The sequence below is a fragment of the Musca autumnalis genome, unplaced genomic scaffold (genome assembly GCF_047663935.1).
Source record: "Musca autumnalis isolate F117 unplaced genomic scaffold, ASM4766393v1 scaffold_2, whole genome shotgun sequence".
In the NCBI taxonomy this organism is placed as follows: Eukaryota; Metazoa; Arthropoda; class Insecta; order Diptera; family Muscidae; genus Musca; species Musca autumnalis.
This window is the reverse complement of record NW_027411755.1, coordinates 262,228,476-262,243,527: the sequence shown is the minus strand read 5'-3', so window position 1 is coordinate 262,243,527 and position 15,052 is coordinate 262,228,476. Positions and strand designations below refer to the sequence as shown.

General features: G+C 36.6%; 1 protein-coding gene across 15 annotated transcripts in view; it reads right to left on the bottom strand.

Annotated features, from left to right (window-relative positions):
- vri (nuclear factor interleukin-3-regulated vrille) overlaps nt 1–15,052 on the bottom strand; it is a 177,542-nt gene that overhangs the window by 5,843 nt on the left and 156,647 nt on the right. For 4 of the 15 annotated variants that reach the window (XM_073964769.1, XM_073964770.1, XM_073964771.1 and 1 more), the window contains exon 4: nt 2,354–3,686. The exons of the other annotated variants lie outside the window; for them this stretch is intronic. In XM_073964769.1, the coding sequence (XP_073820870.1) occupies nt 2,354–2,609 (256 nt within the window). In that variant the 5' untranslated portion in view covers nt 2,610–3,686. The remainder of the gene's footprint in view (nt 1–2,353; nt 3,687–15,052) is intronic. 15 annotated transcript variants of the gene reach the window in all.

Below are 15,052 nucleotides of genomic sequence, written 5' to 3'. Positions count from 1 at the left end.
ATGTTGACATTTTTTGGTGGAGATGTTTTTTGACCTCTGGAAACCTCAAATGTTAAATTTCAGGTTGTTCGGCCAAAAAATTTAGCTAAAACCCTCACAAAGCCGAAAATGAGGAGGTACGCTTATATGGGGGCTATACCAAAACATGGGCCGATATAGCCCATTTTCGAACTTGACCTGCCTATGGAAAAATACTCGGGTGCATAAATATAGCATTCTGGCTCAATTATTTCTGACGCTAGAGTTATTACAATAGACGAAGAGAGGGGCATTGCAAAAACAAACTTCATATGACCAGCATACTGTGATGGTGGATATAAAAGGGCAAAATAATACTAACTATGGTCCCGGTACCCCTAAAGATTACTTTTGATAGGATATTTTAAACACAAGTTAAGATTTAAGGTTATATTTAGTTTTCAGGACTTTGGTGGCCCTTGGCTCAGGAAGTAAAAACTTCCCTAGCTAAAAATGTATAGCAATTAAAGCAGACCAAACTATATCTACGTACGGTAAATTTTTTGTAGGAATCCACCTGATGGTATTAAGCTATATTTTATATCCACGAACAATTTTTCTAAGATTTTTTAAAAAATAAATTTCCAAAAAATATTTTTTCCTGACGATTTTGTTTTCATTATTACTGGAAATATTTTTTTTTAATTTTATGCCTGTTCCTGAACTTGTAAAAATTTACTAATTTTTACTACGATAACAATTGTTACTTTATGTTATCGAAGAAAATAGTAAAAATTAGTAGATTATTGCAATTCTGGAACAGACCATTTATTATAGCACTTCAATAAATATTACAAAAATTCATAATTTTTTATTAAATCCTATCTTTATAGCTGCTTAACAACTACATATATAAAAACATGCTATTTTTAGCATTATCTTTCCCTACTTTACTTTTTAATTACAACAAAAAACAAAAGGAAAAAAATATTATAAAATTTATTTATTTTTCTTATCAAAAAGTCCACAATACAAAAACAAAAAAAAAAAAAAAACATTGCAAAATGTTAATGCCAACACCATTGTAAATAATGTAATTAAAGATTTTTTTTATTTTATTCTGTACTTATTGTTGTTGTAAACAAATAAACAATAATGTTATCGCTAGGAAAATAAAAAAAGAAACAACAATGAAACCGAAAAGACAAAAAAGAAAATTGCAAAACGAACTGTGTAACCGGCTGTAAAATTGCATTTTTCTTGTCCTAACTCAACAAATGATAATTGCCTTCTGCATTTTTCCTCTCTTTCTCGCTCACACCCCACTTGAACTTTGTCAAGGGCTGAACTTGACAACAAGCGGAAAAGGAATAAGAAGAAGCGGGGAAAAATGCACTTGTAAATAGTAAATGAAGAGGTTTAAATGATAATTTGTTTATAAAATAAAAAAAAAAAAAAACAAGTAAATATGCTATCCATTGAACAAAAGAATGTATGGCGATGTGAAAAAGAAAAATGATGACTAATGGCTATATCTACTTTGTTGGGGTATTTTTACACAAATTTACACTTATTAAAAAAAAATACATATGATGTACTTTTGTTATATTTACAATTATTCATTTATATTATTTAATACAAAATTTATGACGAATATAATTTTTGTGTTTCTAACACTAAACTTGTTCAGGAGACCCATATCGATGCTTTATAGAAATGTATTATTGCTTTTTTATACAAATTTTTGATCTGTTCCAAAACCGCAAGAATCTCATAAAGGAAAAATTGTTATCGTAGTAAATATTAGAAGATTCTTACAGGTTCTGGAACAGTCATATTAACATTATTGTATTAATGTCATATATAGACTGCATATTTGTCGGTCAAATTATTTATAAAATTATATTTATTTATATTTTTTTTTTGCTTATTTCTCAAAAATATGACATATAAAAATGCTGATATTTTTGTATGATTTTGAACACATTTTCCCATATTTTTACAGTGTTTTATTTATAAATGCACTAAAACTAGAAAATAAGTTTTCATTATGGAATCTCTCAAATAAAACGCTTGCCATTTTTAATTTAAATACAAGCGTTTCATAATTTTTATATTTGAATTTTTAAAACTATGCAAATTTCGTTGGCTAGTCGTAAATAAATCACGATTCTAGTGGAAATAATCTTCTCAATAAAAGAAAATTGAGATTTTAGTAAAAATCTCCAGTATCTGGTAGTTAGACGAGAAAATTACAAAAAGGCCTTAGATTTATTTTCAATTTTCCACGATACCCATAAGAAACGTTAATAAAATATAGTTTGCTATCGTTTAAACTCCCATTGCCTAATTTTGAAATTTCTTGAATCATTTTTTTTAAATAAACTTTACGTACTTTTCTCTTTTAAAGTTGTTGTTGATGATGCTGCAGAATTTTTAATATCCGTTAATAGTTTGCCTGAGGGCAATGTTGCAATAGCTGAGGTATTAATGCTGCTGCTGCTACTACTGCTGCTGTTGATATTGTTGTTATTTGTTGAATTTGTTGTTGGATTGTTGTTAATGTTATTTTTCAAAATAAGTAAATTTTTGGTTGCCACAGGACCATTAAATAAATTCACTTTTTGTTCCAAAGTGCAGACAATCGACATTTTAATTTATCTGCTAAGATAATACTTTGTTGTTGTTGCTGTGTTTGTTGTGTTTTGCAAAGATTTATCAATTATTTTCAATATTACACACATATGTAAACACTTTGTTTTGTTTGTATTGGTTAGTTGTTTTTAGGCAATTTCAAAATTTTGCATTTTTCAATTAATTGCGCATTGCTGTTTGTTTTGTTATTGTTGTGTTTTATTTTTCTCCTTTTATTAAGAATTATTATATCCCAAGTCAGCAGTCAGTCCATTCAACTGAGATTTGATTATTCACAAAAAAACGATTTGAAATTGTCACATTTTTTTTCTAAAGTTCTTTGCACTTTTGAATTCAAATACGTTTTGAATTTGTAATTTTTGCAATTTCTTTGTTTTTATTCACTTTAGTGGTCTCTTTTCTCTATTTTCCAAAGATCACTTGAAATGTTAATTATTCTCTTGATATTTATTTGTTATATTCTGAAATGGATGATTCCATTTTTTTTACCAAGAATTTGGCCAAGATTTGCGTTTTAGGCTTTTACGTTTAATCACCACAATTCGCCGATACAGCGTACGAACGACAAACACTCAACTGCACTTTTGTCGATGTTGTGATGTTGATGATGATTCCACGAAAACAATTTTCTTTGTGTTCTAGTTCCAGACTTCTTTTTTTTAACTGGTGTTGGTTGTTAGTCCATTTAGAAAACGTCCATATAAGGTATTTATTACGTTAACGTTACACTCACGTAGTGTAGAGTGGTGGCTCAATGTTTTAACTTTGAAAAAAAAAACTGTTTCTTGATTCAATTCTACAAAATTGTTCTGTTTTTCTAGTTCTTTTCTTTTTTTCTCTTTTTGTTTATATTATTCACGTACTGTTTGTTGTATATCAGCGTATAAATTTTCTGTTTTTTAGTATTTCAGTTCTACTTTTTTATCCGTTGTTAGGTTTTTAAGACAACCGTTAGCTTAGACAGTCAAAACGCAATTGAATAGAAAAGCTTTCTCGCCATCAGCTCTTTCACTTTGGCCAATACTGTTTGAGTTCTTAGCGTAGCGTTGTGGTCACGTTGCAGCAACACGTATCTACATGCAGTGACGTTAATACGATTTTGTTTGTGTGTTAGCTGGTGAACTGGCTGGCGGCACATGGCTGTGTGTTGGCGAGAAAGTTGTTGGGCGGTTTGATGGCAACAAGTTTGAACCAATTTACTGCCATGTGCCCCGAGAGGGAGACTAACTATGTGAGTGTGTATTTGATTGTGTACGACAAGAGAGATGTTTCTGTAGGTCAATGAATAAAACGTTGTAGAAAATTATAAAAAAAACAAACAAAACACATTCTCCACATACAATCACAACAACAGCAACCAATACTAAACTAATATAAACAGATTACAGTCAACAAAAGCATGGGGGGTGTTTGTTTTGCAAGTGACAGTGGTTTGAACTGTGGCAGGGCTTGAATTTTCCACTATGCAACACTGAAAATGCAAACCACTTCTAGGTAGTATGAATTTATTGAAAGTACATATTGTAGTCTCAACCCTAGTTGGATTTTGTACTGTCAGATTCAGTCGGCTTTTATGGCCTCCTCTAAACCGGGCTAAAACGAAATTTTTTGCATTTATCGGGCCTTTATCTCAGACACGAATAGGACTTTGGCCTAGTGTCTTTTTTGCACATCTGGCACATTTTTCCCCAAATGCGTTCCCGTACAAGTAAAAAAGGCTTTGCCGACAGATATACATATACCCTCAGCCAATGTGAAGTGAAACTTCCACTTACGGACATATCGAATGTATTTAATGTCTCTTCAGAATTTTTTGACTTTTTGGGCATTTGAACTTGCCGACAAAAATGTGGATAAGGAATTAACTGCACTAAGACACAAATGTTGAACTTTTGTGGGGGAGGTACCCTTAGGGAGGACCGATATTGGTCATTTTAGACGTTAAACTAAATTTTGACAAAATATTAGGAGATCCAAAGTTTGGACCAAATTGGTTGCCCCATTCAAGTGATATCATCCTAGCACTTAGTGACATTTTTAAAATATTGGGGAGAAGTACCGGAAGTTGTGGACCGGTATTGCCCCATGAAACTAAGTTTGGATATAATATGAAAATGTTGGACCAAATTGGTTGAACAGTTCGAGAGTTATCGTGCTTTCCGACCGCAACATATGGTGACATAGGGGTTTTTTGCATCTTTCGGACTGTTTTTTCCAAGAAATATGGACTTGCCCCTGATAAAACTTTTACCGTCGTAATGGAAGTGGCGAATGCAAATCGCTTCAACAAAAATCAAAGTGATTCGAGAGCAGGTCTTAAAGTGAACTTATCCGAAATTTTGTCTGAGAGGTACCAGAAGGAGTAGACAAATATAGTACTTAGTCCCGATTTACATTAGGCGAGTTTACTTGCGGCAATTGTCAGTTTGATGGAGAGAGAATATGGTAACCCTTTGCCTCTCAACACCCTCTCTCACCCACAAACTGACAATTCCCGCAAGTAAACTCGCCTAATGTAAATTGGGACATATTCGAACCTGATTTATATTTGGTACATACATTAGGTTGTGCAAAGTATGGATTATATCGGTCACTCCCTTCAAGAGTTATCGTGCGCACAATTTTTCCGAACATTTTTGAACTTTTGTGGGGGAGGTACCTGAAGGAGTGTACCTTCGAATTTAATCTATGTTTGGACAAAATATTACGAAGGCCAAATTTTGGACCGAATCGGAAGATCCGTTCGAGAGTTATCTTGCGCTCCAACCACTACACAAGGTGTCATAGGGGCTTTTTGCACCTTTCCGGCGATTTTCTCAGGTAGTATGGACTTGCCCCTGATGAAACTTGTACCGTCGTATGGGGGGCGGTGAATACAACTTGTTGCAACAAAAAATCAAAGCGATTCGAGAACAGGTCCTAAACTAAACTTATCCGAAATTTTGTATGAGATGAACCCGAAGGAGTGGACCGATTGAGTCCATATTGGAACCTCATCTAAGTCTGGTAGAAATTTCACGATGTGCAGAGTATGAATCAAATCGGTTACTTCCTTCAAGAGTTATCGGGCCCACAAATTTTCCGAACATTTTGGAACATTTGTGGGGGAGGTACGGGAAAGAGTGGACCGATATAACCCATCTTCGAACTTAAACAAAGTTTGGGCAAAATATTACGAAAGCCAAATTTTGGACCGATTCGGTTTATCCATTTGAGAGTTGTTGTGCGCTCCAGCCAGCCAGACGGACAGACGGACGGACATTGCTAAATCAACTCCAAATTGTCTGAAACGGATTTCGTCCAAACATACTTGGGGTCTAAGACCATTATTGGGATGAGGCACATTTTGCCCGTATGAATGTGTATATACCCTCGTTAGCATAAATGCTGAGGGTATACAAAAGTAGCAAAATTTTCACTTCTCTCTGAACAAAAATTGCGCTGAATAGCATTCTTTTTAGACACTTTTTACACGACAAATTTGAGCGAGCAAAAATTTGCAACATGCTTGCAGGCTTCTGATTGGCTGACACCCCGACTTTGACATTTGTTTCAGATTTTTTTGACGTTTCTGACATTTTTCCGTTCCCGTACATTTTGAAAAAATGTGTGTGTTGGGCTCATTTTCGACAGTTCTCTCTTTTCCACATTGTACTATTAAAAAATACTGGAACAGAGCTAATATTGTAGCCCTCAAGTCCCAATTAACATTGGGCAAGTTTACTTGCGGCAAGTCCCTGTTTGTAGGAGAGACACGTAAGGGGAATGGTGGTCAGGTTTCGACTCGTGAAATATTCTAAACTAAAATGTAATAATTAATTTTCACAATTTTATGTGGAGATTTTCTTTGAAACACTCCCCCAAATACCAAAGTTTAACTAATTCGCTCAACTAAAATTCGATCAGCTAAAAATGGTACCGTTATATTGGGGCTATAACTTAACGTGATCCAATGTCCACAATTTTTGATAGAGAAGGGAACCATAAATGCCAAAGGACATCCAATCTTACCCGAAAATTTAGGTAAAAAGTGAAATCGGTGCCACCGTTTGGAGCTATACCTAAACATGGACATATGTTGACAATTTTGGGTGGATAAGTTACGTGACTGCAGGGAACCTGAATGTCAAATTACGAGTAGTTCTGTAAAAAATATAGCTAAAATCTTCATTATACCGAAAATTGAAAGGTGCAGATATATGAAGGACCCTAAGAACTCCAAATTTCAATTATTAGTTCGGTAGCTATAATCTTCAAAATACCGAAATGTGAGAGGTACGGTTATATGGGGGCTTTATATAAACATAAAACTATGTTGTTAATATCCGTGGAGAAGTTTCGTGACTGCAGGGAACATCAAATGTCAAATTACGGGTAGTTCAATCAAAAATGTAGCTAAAACCCTCAAAATACCGAAAATCGGGAGGTACCGTGATATGGGGTCTATTCCAAAACATGAACGTATGTTGACAATTTTTAGTGGATAAGTTTCATGACTGCAGGGAACACCAAATGTCAAATTACAGCTAGTTCGGTTAAATATTGTAGCAAAAATCCTCAAAATACCGAAAATTGGGTGGTACCGTTATATAGGGGTTATTCCAAAATAACAAACCCACTGGGTTTCAAATGTCAATTCCTTTGCGTATTCGTCAAATAAATCCTCATTAAGAAGGTTATCCCTTCAAAAGGCTATAATATAAACATGACCTTATGTTGACAATTTTTGTTAGAGAAGTTTCGTAACTGCAGAGAATCTTAAACATCAAGTCAATCAAAAAATGTAGCTAAAACCCTTGGAATACCGAAAATCGGAAGATACCGTTATATGGGGGCTATACCTAAAATGGGCCTATGTTGAAAATTTTTGGTGAAGAAGAGCTGTGACCCCTGAGAACCTCAAATGTCAAATTAGATCCAGTTCGGTTTAAATATTGTAGCTAAAATCTTCAAAATACCGAAAATTGGGAGGTACGGTTATATATGGGCTATTCCAAAACATAGACCTATGTTGACAATTTTCGAACTTGACCTGCCTTTAAAAAAAGTTACCCTGGTGCAAACATTTAGCGCTCTAGTTCAATTTTTGTGGATGCTAGAGTGATTACAACAGACGGATATGGCTGTTTCGACTCAGAATTTTATCCTGATCAGGATTATATACATTGTAAGGCCGGAAATGTGTTACAAACGAAAAAACTTAATATACCCTCCATACTATGGATTTCGATTGTTGTTCCCTTTAATTTTTTTATCGTAACAAATTTTTCTCAAATACAAACTTTTTTCATCCCCAAAAACCACTGTCTCATCCATTCACTGTCAATTCTATCGTTATGTATTTGTTTTTATCGGTATTTTTCTAGATTTCAAAATATCTGCTGCTTTCGTCGTCTTTGGACGTCTTCTTTTGCTTCTTTTGTTGTTGTCTTGTCGTGTCGCGTTGAGTTGTTATCAGACCCCATTGAAGCGCCAACTAAGTCTGCCTGTCTGTCAGTAATCTGTTCAAACCAAAAATGGTTGCAACCCACATTTTCGGTAAAAGTGAAATTTGTGTCTGGCTCAAGTTTGAAGTAATCTCAAGTCGTCGTCGTCCGCTGATGATATACAAACAAATACACAACGATGCAAACACACACAGATGCACCATAACCGGCGGATATTTCATTTTCTTCTTTGTTTGAAAAAAGCAACGGTTGTTCGTTCGTTCGTTTCGTCGTTGTTGTTGGTAGGTTGGTTAGAGGGCCGGTGGTGTGCCTGAATAAAATTGGGTTTGTTGAGCGGGTGTGTCGGTGGTGGTGTGCCGCAATAGTTGCTGTGTGTCATTCATTGAAAAGAAAGAACAAATCGCAACGGACAATGACAACAACAATACCGTTGGTTAAAGCTTGCTCACATTGCAGCGACGGTTGTTGAGTAATCACTTGTAACGTCGTCGTATAATTTGCTACGTGTGTGTGTGTGTCTGTAGTTGTGTGGCTTAAATTTGAATGTTGTTGGCGTTGTTGCCTTACCGTTGTTGTTGTTGCTGCTGCTGTTACTGTTAAGTTGTTCTGGCTTAAAGTTTCTATGTTTTAACCTCTTCTCTCCATCTCACGCTTTTTAACCAATGGTTGGTTATTCTAAATTCTTTGTTGCCAGTTATGATGGTGGTTAAATGAATTGGTTGGTTGTATAAAAGACTGTTGGCATAATTTATTACTTCTTTCTTTCTTCTTTGTGGTAATTTTTGGAAAGTCGTCTTAAATTATGTAGTCATCTGCATTATATCGAACAGTTCTAATTTTTAAAATGATTTTATAGATTGCTTCAATCTTGCGAAAATTAATTATAACATCGTTTCGCTCTGCACCCATCTTTTGAATTAGTTATCGATGTATCGGAAACTCTATTCTATAAATCTGCCTTCATTGCCTATGGGCATATTGCTTTGTAAGAGGTCAACAAGGTTTCTTTGTCAGCACACCAAGTGCTCCCGGCCAGCGAATTAAGAACCTTTGGCTTGCGCGTAAGACTTAAACATGCTATCGAACGTTACATCCAGTATTTAGGGATAGTTAGTGATCGGAATCAGTACACCATCGACCAATATTTTGAGTGGGATCCTCATTTCAGCCGTCCAAGTTGTAGTGAACAGAGTGGTAGTGGATTTAGCGGCGGATATTTTCATATTCCTCATATGGAAGAACTGTACTAGGTCAGCTATGTAGACATTTAACCTATAACATATGTCATCGCCGATAGGACCCGATGCCAAGATCGTACAATCATCCACATACATTACGATATCTATGTCGTCTGGAGGGTGTGACATTTCAGAAAGGTAGAGGTTAGACAGTTCCGGAGATATCACCACTCTTTGGGAAACTCATTGTTTCACTCTACTGATTATGGACTTGTTGTTTTTGAATTCCACAAACCACTGGCGTCCGCACATGTAGTTGAGTACCCAAGGTTTCACACACGGCTGGAGTGTAGTCTTCTCTATATCCTTGAAGATCTTGGGATCGTTGACGATACGAAGGCCTTCGATAGGTCAAGAGTTACCATGACCTTTCGATCGCGCGGCCTGTTCTGGTTAAGTCCTCTACCGCTATGTGTGTATATGGCGTCTAATGCTGTTGTACAAGGGGCACTAGAAAACTTTCTGCCAGGCGTTATTTGACATTTTATGAAAGCTTGACAGTTTTTAGCCTAAGCATACTCCGGACAGTTTAACATACGACCATGTGTTGGGTTGTTTACAGCGACATTAAAATTCACTTTGCAAAAAAATTGAATTTACTTATGAACATTTTCGTCCGATAATTTTTCACAACTTTCGATGTGGATAATCACGGCAAGAGTACATCGATCAAATTGAATATTTGTAAGTCGATAAAGGACCATCCTATAGCACTATGAAAAACTGGTTTAATGGATTCAATCGTGGCCGACACTCGCAAAAAAAAAACGAAGTTCGTGAGGGTCGTCCAAAAACGGCAACGGCCAGAAAAAAACTAAGTCGTGTGTGAACGGATAATGCATGATGTTATATACCGTGAGATAGAGGCATCCTTGAGCATTTATTCCATCACCTAACATTTGATATTGCATGAACACTTGGCGACAAAAAATTGAATTTTTCCCGTTGGATCCAACACGGGATCGGTGCCATTTCGAAAAAATACGATCGCGGTACTTCAACAAACGTTTTTAAGATGGGTCCAGGTGACGAATCATGGAACTATGCGTATGAACCCGAAAGTAATCCCCAGAAGATGCTGTAATAGCGCTCAAAAACCATTTTTTGGAGGTGTCTTAATCAAGCCACTGTAAACAACCTAAGACATGGTCGTATGTAAAACTGTCCTAAAGTATGCTTAGGCTAAAAACTGTCAAACTTTCAAAAAAAAAAAAAAATGTCAAATGACGCCTCTAGTATCTTTCCTTCTACCGACGGAAGTGAAATTGGCCTGTACGATTCACCTCTGCTGGCAGGTTTCAGTAGCAGGACCACCCTGCTAACAATAGGTTGAGCACACCTGTTAAATACTCAATTCCGGGTTCATCCAGTTGTTTAAGCATACCATTGATATTTCTCCTTTCGGATGACGTCTGCAACATCGCACATCGTAAATTGTGGTGGTACCTCCTCGACTGGGACGGCTCTTCTTATACGGCGTAGCGCACTCCTCTTCGCCCTATCACTGTCGGGGTGTTCTATGAACTGCCGGTTAAAATAACAAGCGCAAACCCGGATTCGAGAGTGACTTAACCGTTGCCCACAATTTACTTAATCCTGTACTAATGTTGCATTGATTTAGGTGGCCTAGCCACTTTTTCCGCTGATGTTCGCCTACTAGCTTGTTGACTTCAAGAGAAATATCTCTAAATCTTGAGTTTTTAGGGTTCGTAGGATGAAGCTCATAACGCTCATTTCCCTTTGCCTCTACTGGGAAAGTTAATGTTATTTCGGGTATTCGACTAGCATGTAAGAAAGAGCCGCTAATGCAGTGATGATGCCCGGAAAGTTCTCTCAGATCTGAGGGAATGGGCAGCGGAGACGATGATCGGAAGGTGGTCTTAGCCAAGGAAAATGACGGGTTGTCAGGATACGTCATTTATTAGGCCTTATGCCACAATGGTGATAAATGGCGACCTGTGGCAATCTCCTCCAACCCTGGTAGGAGCGTCATTACCTAGGATGGAATACCAAAACTCATGATGGGCATTGAAGTCCCCTAACACGAGACTGGTTTATTAGGAACACAAGTCCTCCTCCTCCGCTTCTTGTGCGATCCTTCCGCAAAACGTTGTAAACATCAAAACGTTGCAAGCTATGGGTGGGTGAGGTTTGTTTCCTGGATCGCGGCGACCATGATGTTTTTAAGACTGATAAAGTTTACAATTTCTCTGACCTTATTACGTTGTATTTGAATTGCAGGAATGGTGCATTTCCTTGCCGTTGAACAACAACTTGTGTGTTAGATGCTGCGTTTGTTGTTGTTGGGGAGATTGCGGATGCGTTTCGTATTGCAACGACTACGAAGAGTCGGACGACGAAGTTGGAGACACACTGGGTGATGTTCTCTGGCCCAGCAAGCAGTAACATACCTACCGCAGTAATCCCGGGTGCAACTAAGGCCAGAGCACCATCGGAAATGCATCCATTCTCTACATCCATTACATGGCACCATTGCACAGTGGTCCCACTTGTATGGAAAAGAGTGCCAAAAATAGTTTTAATCGAGCTACCGCCTCCAAATTTTAAACATAGGTTTATAACAAGCCAAAAAGATAGAAACCCATTTTTAGTGGATTTAGGTCCACATTTGGGTATAGCTCCCATATAAAGGTACCGCCCGATTTGTGGTATATTGACGATTTTGGCCAAATTAACCAACCGATTTGGATGTTATTTTGCATTTTGAGTTCTGAGTGAATAAACTACCTCCTTGCAAAAAATATTCAATATAGGTCCACGTTTAGATATAGCCGCCATATAAATGTACCGTCAGATTTTCTGTACTTTGACAATTTTAGCGAAATTTTCCAACTGATTTGGCTGTAATTTGGCATTTTGAGTTCTGAGTAAACCAAATACCTCTATGCAAAAAATTGTCAATATCGGTCTACGTTTAGGTATAGCCATATAAACGTACCTCCAGATTTTCGGAATTTTGACGATTTTACCCACATTTTCCAACCGATTTGGCTGTAATTTTGCATTTTGAGTTCTGAGTGAACAAAATACCTCCTTGCCAAAAATGTTCAGTATAGGTCCAAGTTTATTAATAGCTCCCATATAAATATTCCTCCCGATTTTCGGAATTTTGACGATTTTACGGGCGTGGTATAAGAGGTATAACATAGCGGGTGGCAGATGGGGGCAGCTGGACTTTTTTTAGTCGTAAACTAGAGACTTTTCTCTGCATTCTAAAAAAAATTTCGAAACTCACAAATGCTCACAACATTAGTAAAACCCAACCTAAATTAATAGTAATTATATTAAAAATATCAGAAAAAGTCATTTATTAAGAATTTATTTTTAATGAAGTTAGAAAACGAATTATGAATTTGTTTTTTCGTAAAAATATTGCCAATGCCATCGCCTATAAGTTTCATTTTGAAAATTGCACATTTACCTCTCCAATTTTTGATAATTTTACTCATAACCTACGAATGCTTTGCGGATGTATTTTTCGTTTTTAAGGGCTCACATACAAATCACAACTTCTTCGACATAACTAGGCGTATAACCGCTGTTAATTTACAAAAACAAGGCTGGATGTTAAAAATTTGATATGTTTAGAGAATATTTATTCCAATCGCAATAAAATTTGTCGCCATCAATTTTTCGATTTTTGTCCACGGGCGGAACCACTGTGCATTGTTGACATGTGGTGGATGCGGATCTGATAAACGGAACAGATCCATACTGGCCCGGGGTTCATCACTATCCCGGCACGTACCAAAAGAGCCCTGAGCAGGCATTCTGGGATAAATTGATGCTCCCATGGTGAAAAGAATACACGAACGCATAATTGAGTCAATCCGGTGCATGGAACCGGCCGTTCTAGTAATTTTAGTTGATGAACGCAGGGTTTTTAAAATATCCTCGAAACGGCCTTAAACTACACTTAGTCAGAAATTATTTCACTTATGTGTGTCTATCCGATATAGTCCATCATCGAACTTGATATAAGTGTGAAAGAAATAATACTATGTACAAGGTTTGACCCAAATCGATTAGTTCTTTTGAGACTTATCGTGCGCCCTAGTCGTTTTAGTTTGCGATCTTAGGGGGTTTTGAGCTTCAGGGCCAGTATCCCAAGGAGTATGGACTTGTCCACCGAAAAAAAATATATTGTTTCAATCAGGACCACAAGGACAACCTAGCAGTCCTATAACTGCACTTTATCGAAAATTGTTCAAATTGTGTGGGGGAGGTACCCGTAGAACTGGATCAACTTCGAACTTAATCTAAGTGTTGACGAAATATTACACTGTGCAACAAAATTGAGGTGAAAGTCTGGGGCACGGAAAATTCCTCTTGGGGAAGAAAGGCCTTGGTGAGTATATTAAGATAACCGAGTTATATCTTTCTTCACTGTTGCTTTAACTTATTTTTGATATGACATGTCTGCAGTCGAATCGAATGAGGATTATTTTCGTAGAGCACTTCGACCTTCTAACTCGCTTCCATCAATGTCCTTTTCGTCCTTTATTTTTAGAGCCGCTATAAAAGTACCACAAAATGACGTTGTTCAGCTTCGAAATGTTCTGCAAAAATGTCGCTCATAAAATTTTAGGTACGGCTTTCATTGACAACTAATCGATTTTGTCGCGTTTTTATGGTGCGAACTGGCCATCTTAATTGGTTTTTCTATATATCTGAGTCACTATCTCAGGAAGTTTGGGTGTGCCCACTGAAAAAAGAAAATAGTTGTAAATCGGCCACAAGGACTACTTTCGGTAAATATTCCATTCTTCGAATAGCCTTTAAACTGCAATTATGCGAACAATTCTGCACTGGACTGATATAGTTCATCTAAACCAAATTGGCTACTCCCTTCGAAAGTTATCGTGCGTACCACGGATTTGGTCTTAACGTATGCAATGTGATTTTTCTCGTATCTTTTGTCACAAGGCTGATGATAAGAAGATATATAAATTTTCAATGAACAGATCAATAAATATTCTACTGAGGGGTCTTCAAGTCGGCTTTGCACGCACAAGGTAGTGTGTTGGGAATTCCGACAAGACAATCTCACATTATTGATCTTCCGTGTGCGAAAATTCGCCAATCTTCTATGATAATAATTCTCAATTTTTGTTTATCTACTTACCTTCTCAAAATTTCCAAATAGAACATATATTGAACTTCTATGAATAGATTTGTTGTTCTTATCAGAGGAAATCTACCTATTGACCTATTGTGATGATCTTCTATGAAAGTTAATCTTAGTAAATGTATAAAGCTCTGTGGAAGGTATCTACAAATCTTGTACGAATATTTAATGACAATGAATATAATCAGTTCCTCTGTTTATGAGAACAGCAACTGAACTTCTATAGAAGATCGGCTGATTTTCTCTTAGAAGCTCTACTGATTTTTTGTAAAGAGTTTGAGCGGTCTTCTATGGGAGTCTATTCAATAGATTCTATTGATGCTCAATGAGAAGACCGACTGATTTTTATGAGATTCTCTACTGCTTTTCTTTGAGAAGATCGAATGAACTTCGTGTGATCGTGTGATCTTCTATGAGAAACTCTGCTGATTTATATGGGAAGGATTATCGAATTTACATAAAAAGCTTTACTGATTTTCTATGGGAATCTATACCAATTTTCTGTGAGAATATTGGCTGATATGTCATGAGATGATCGACTTCTCATTAATAAGAATATCGATCGATTTTAACGTGAGAAGACCATTTTTTCTCCTGTGATACGA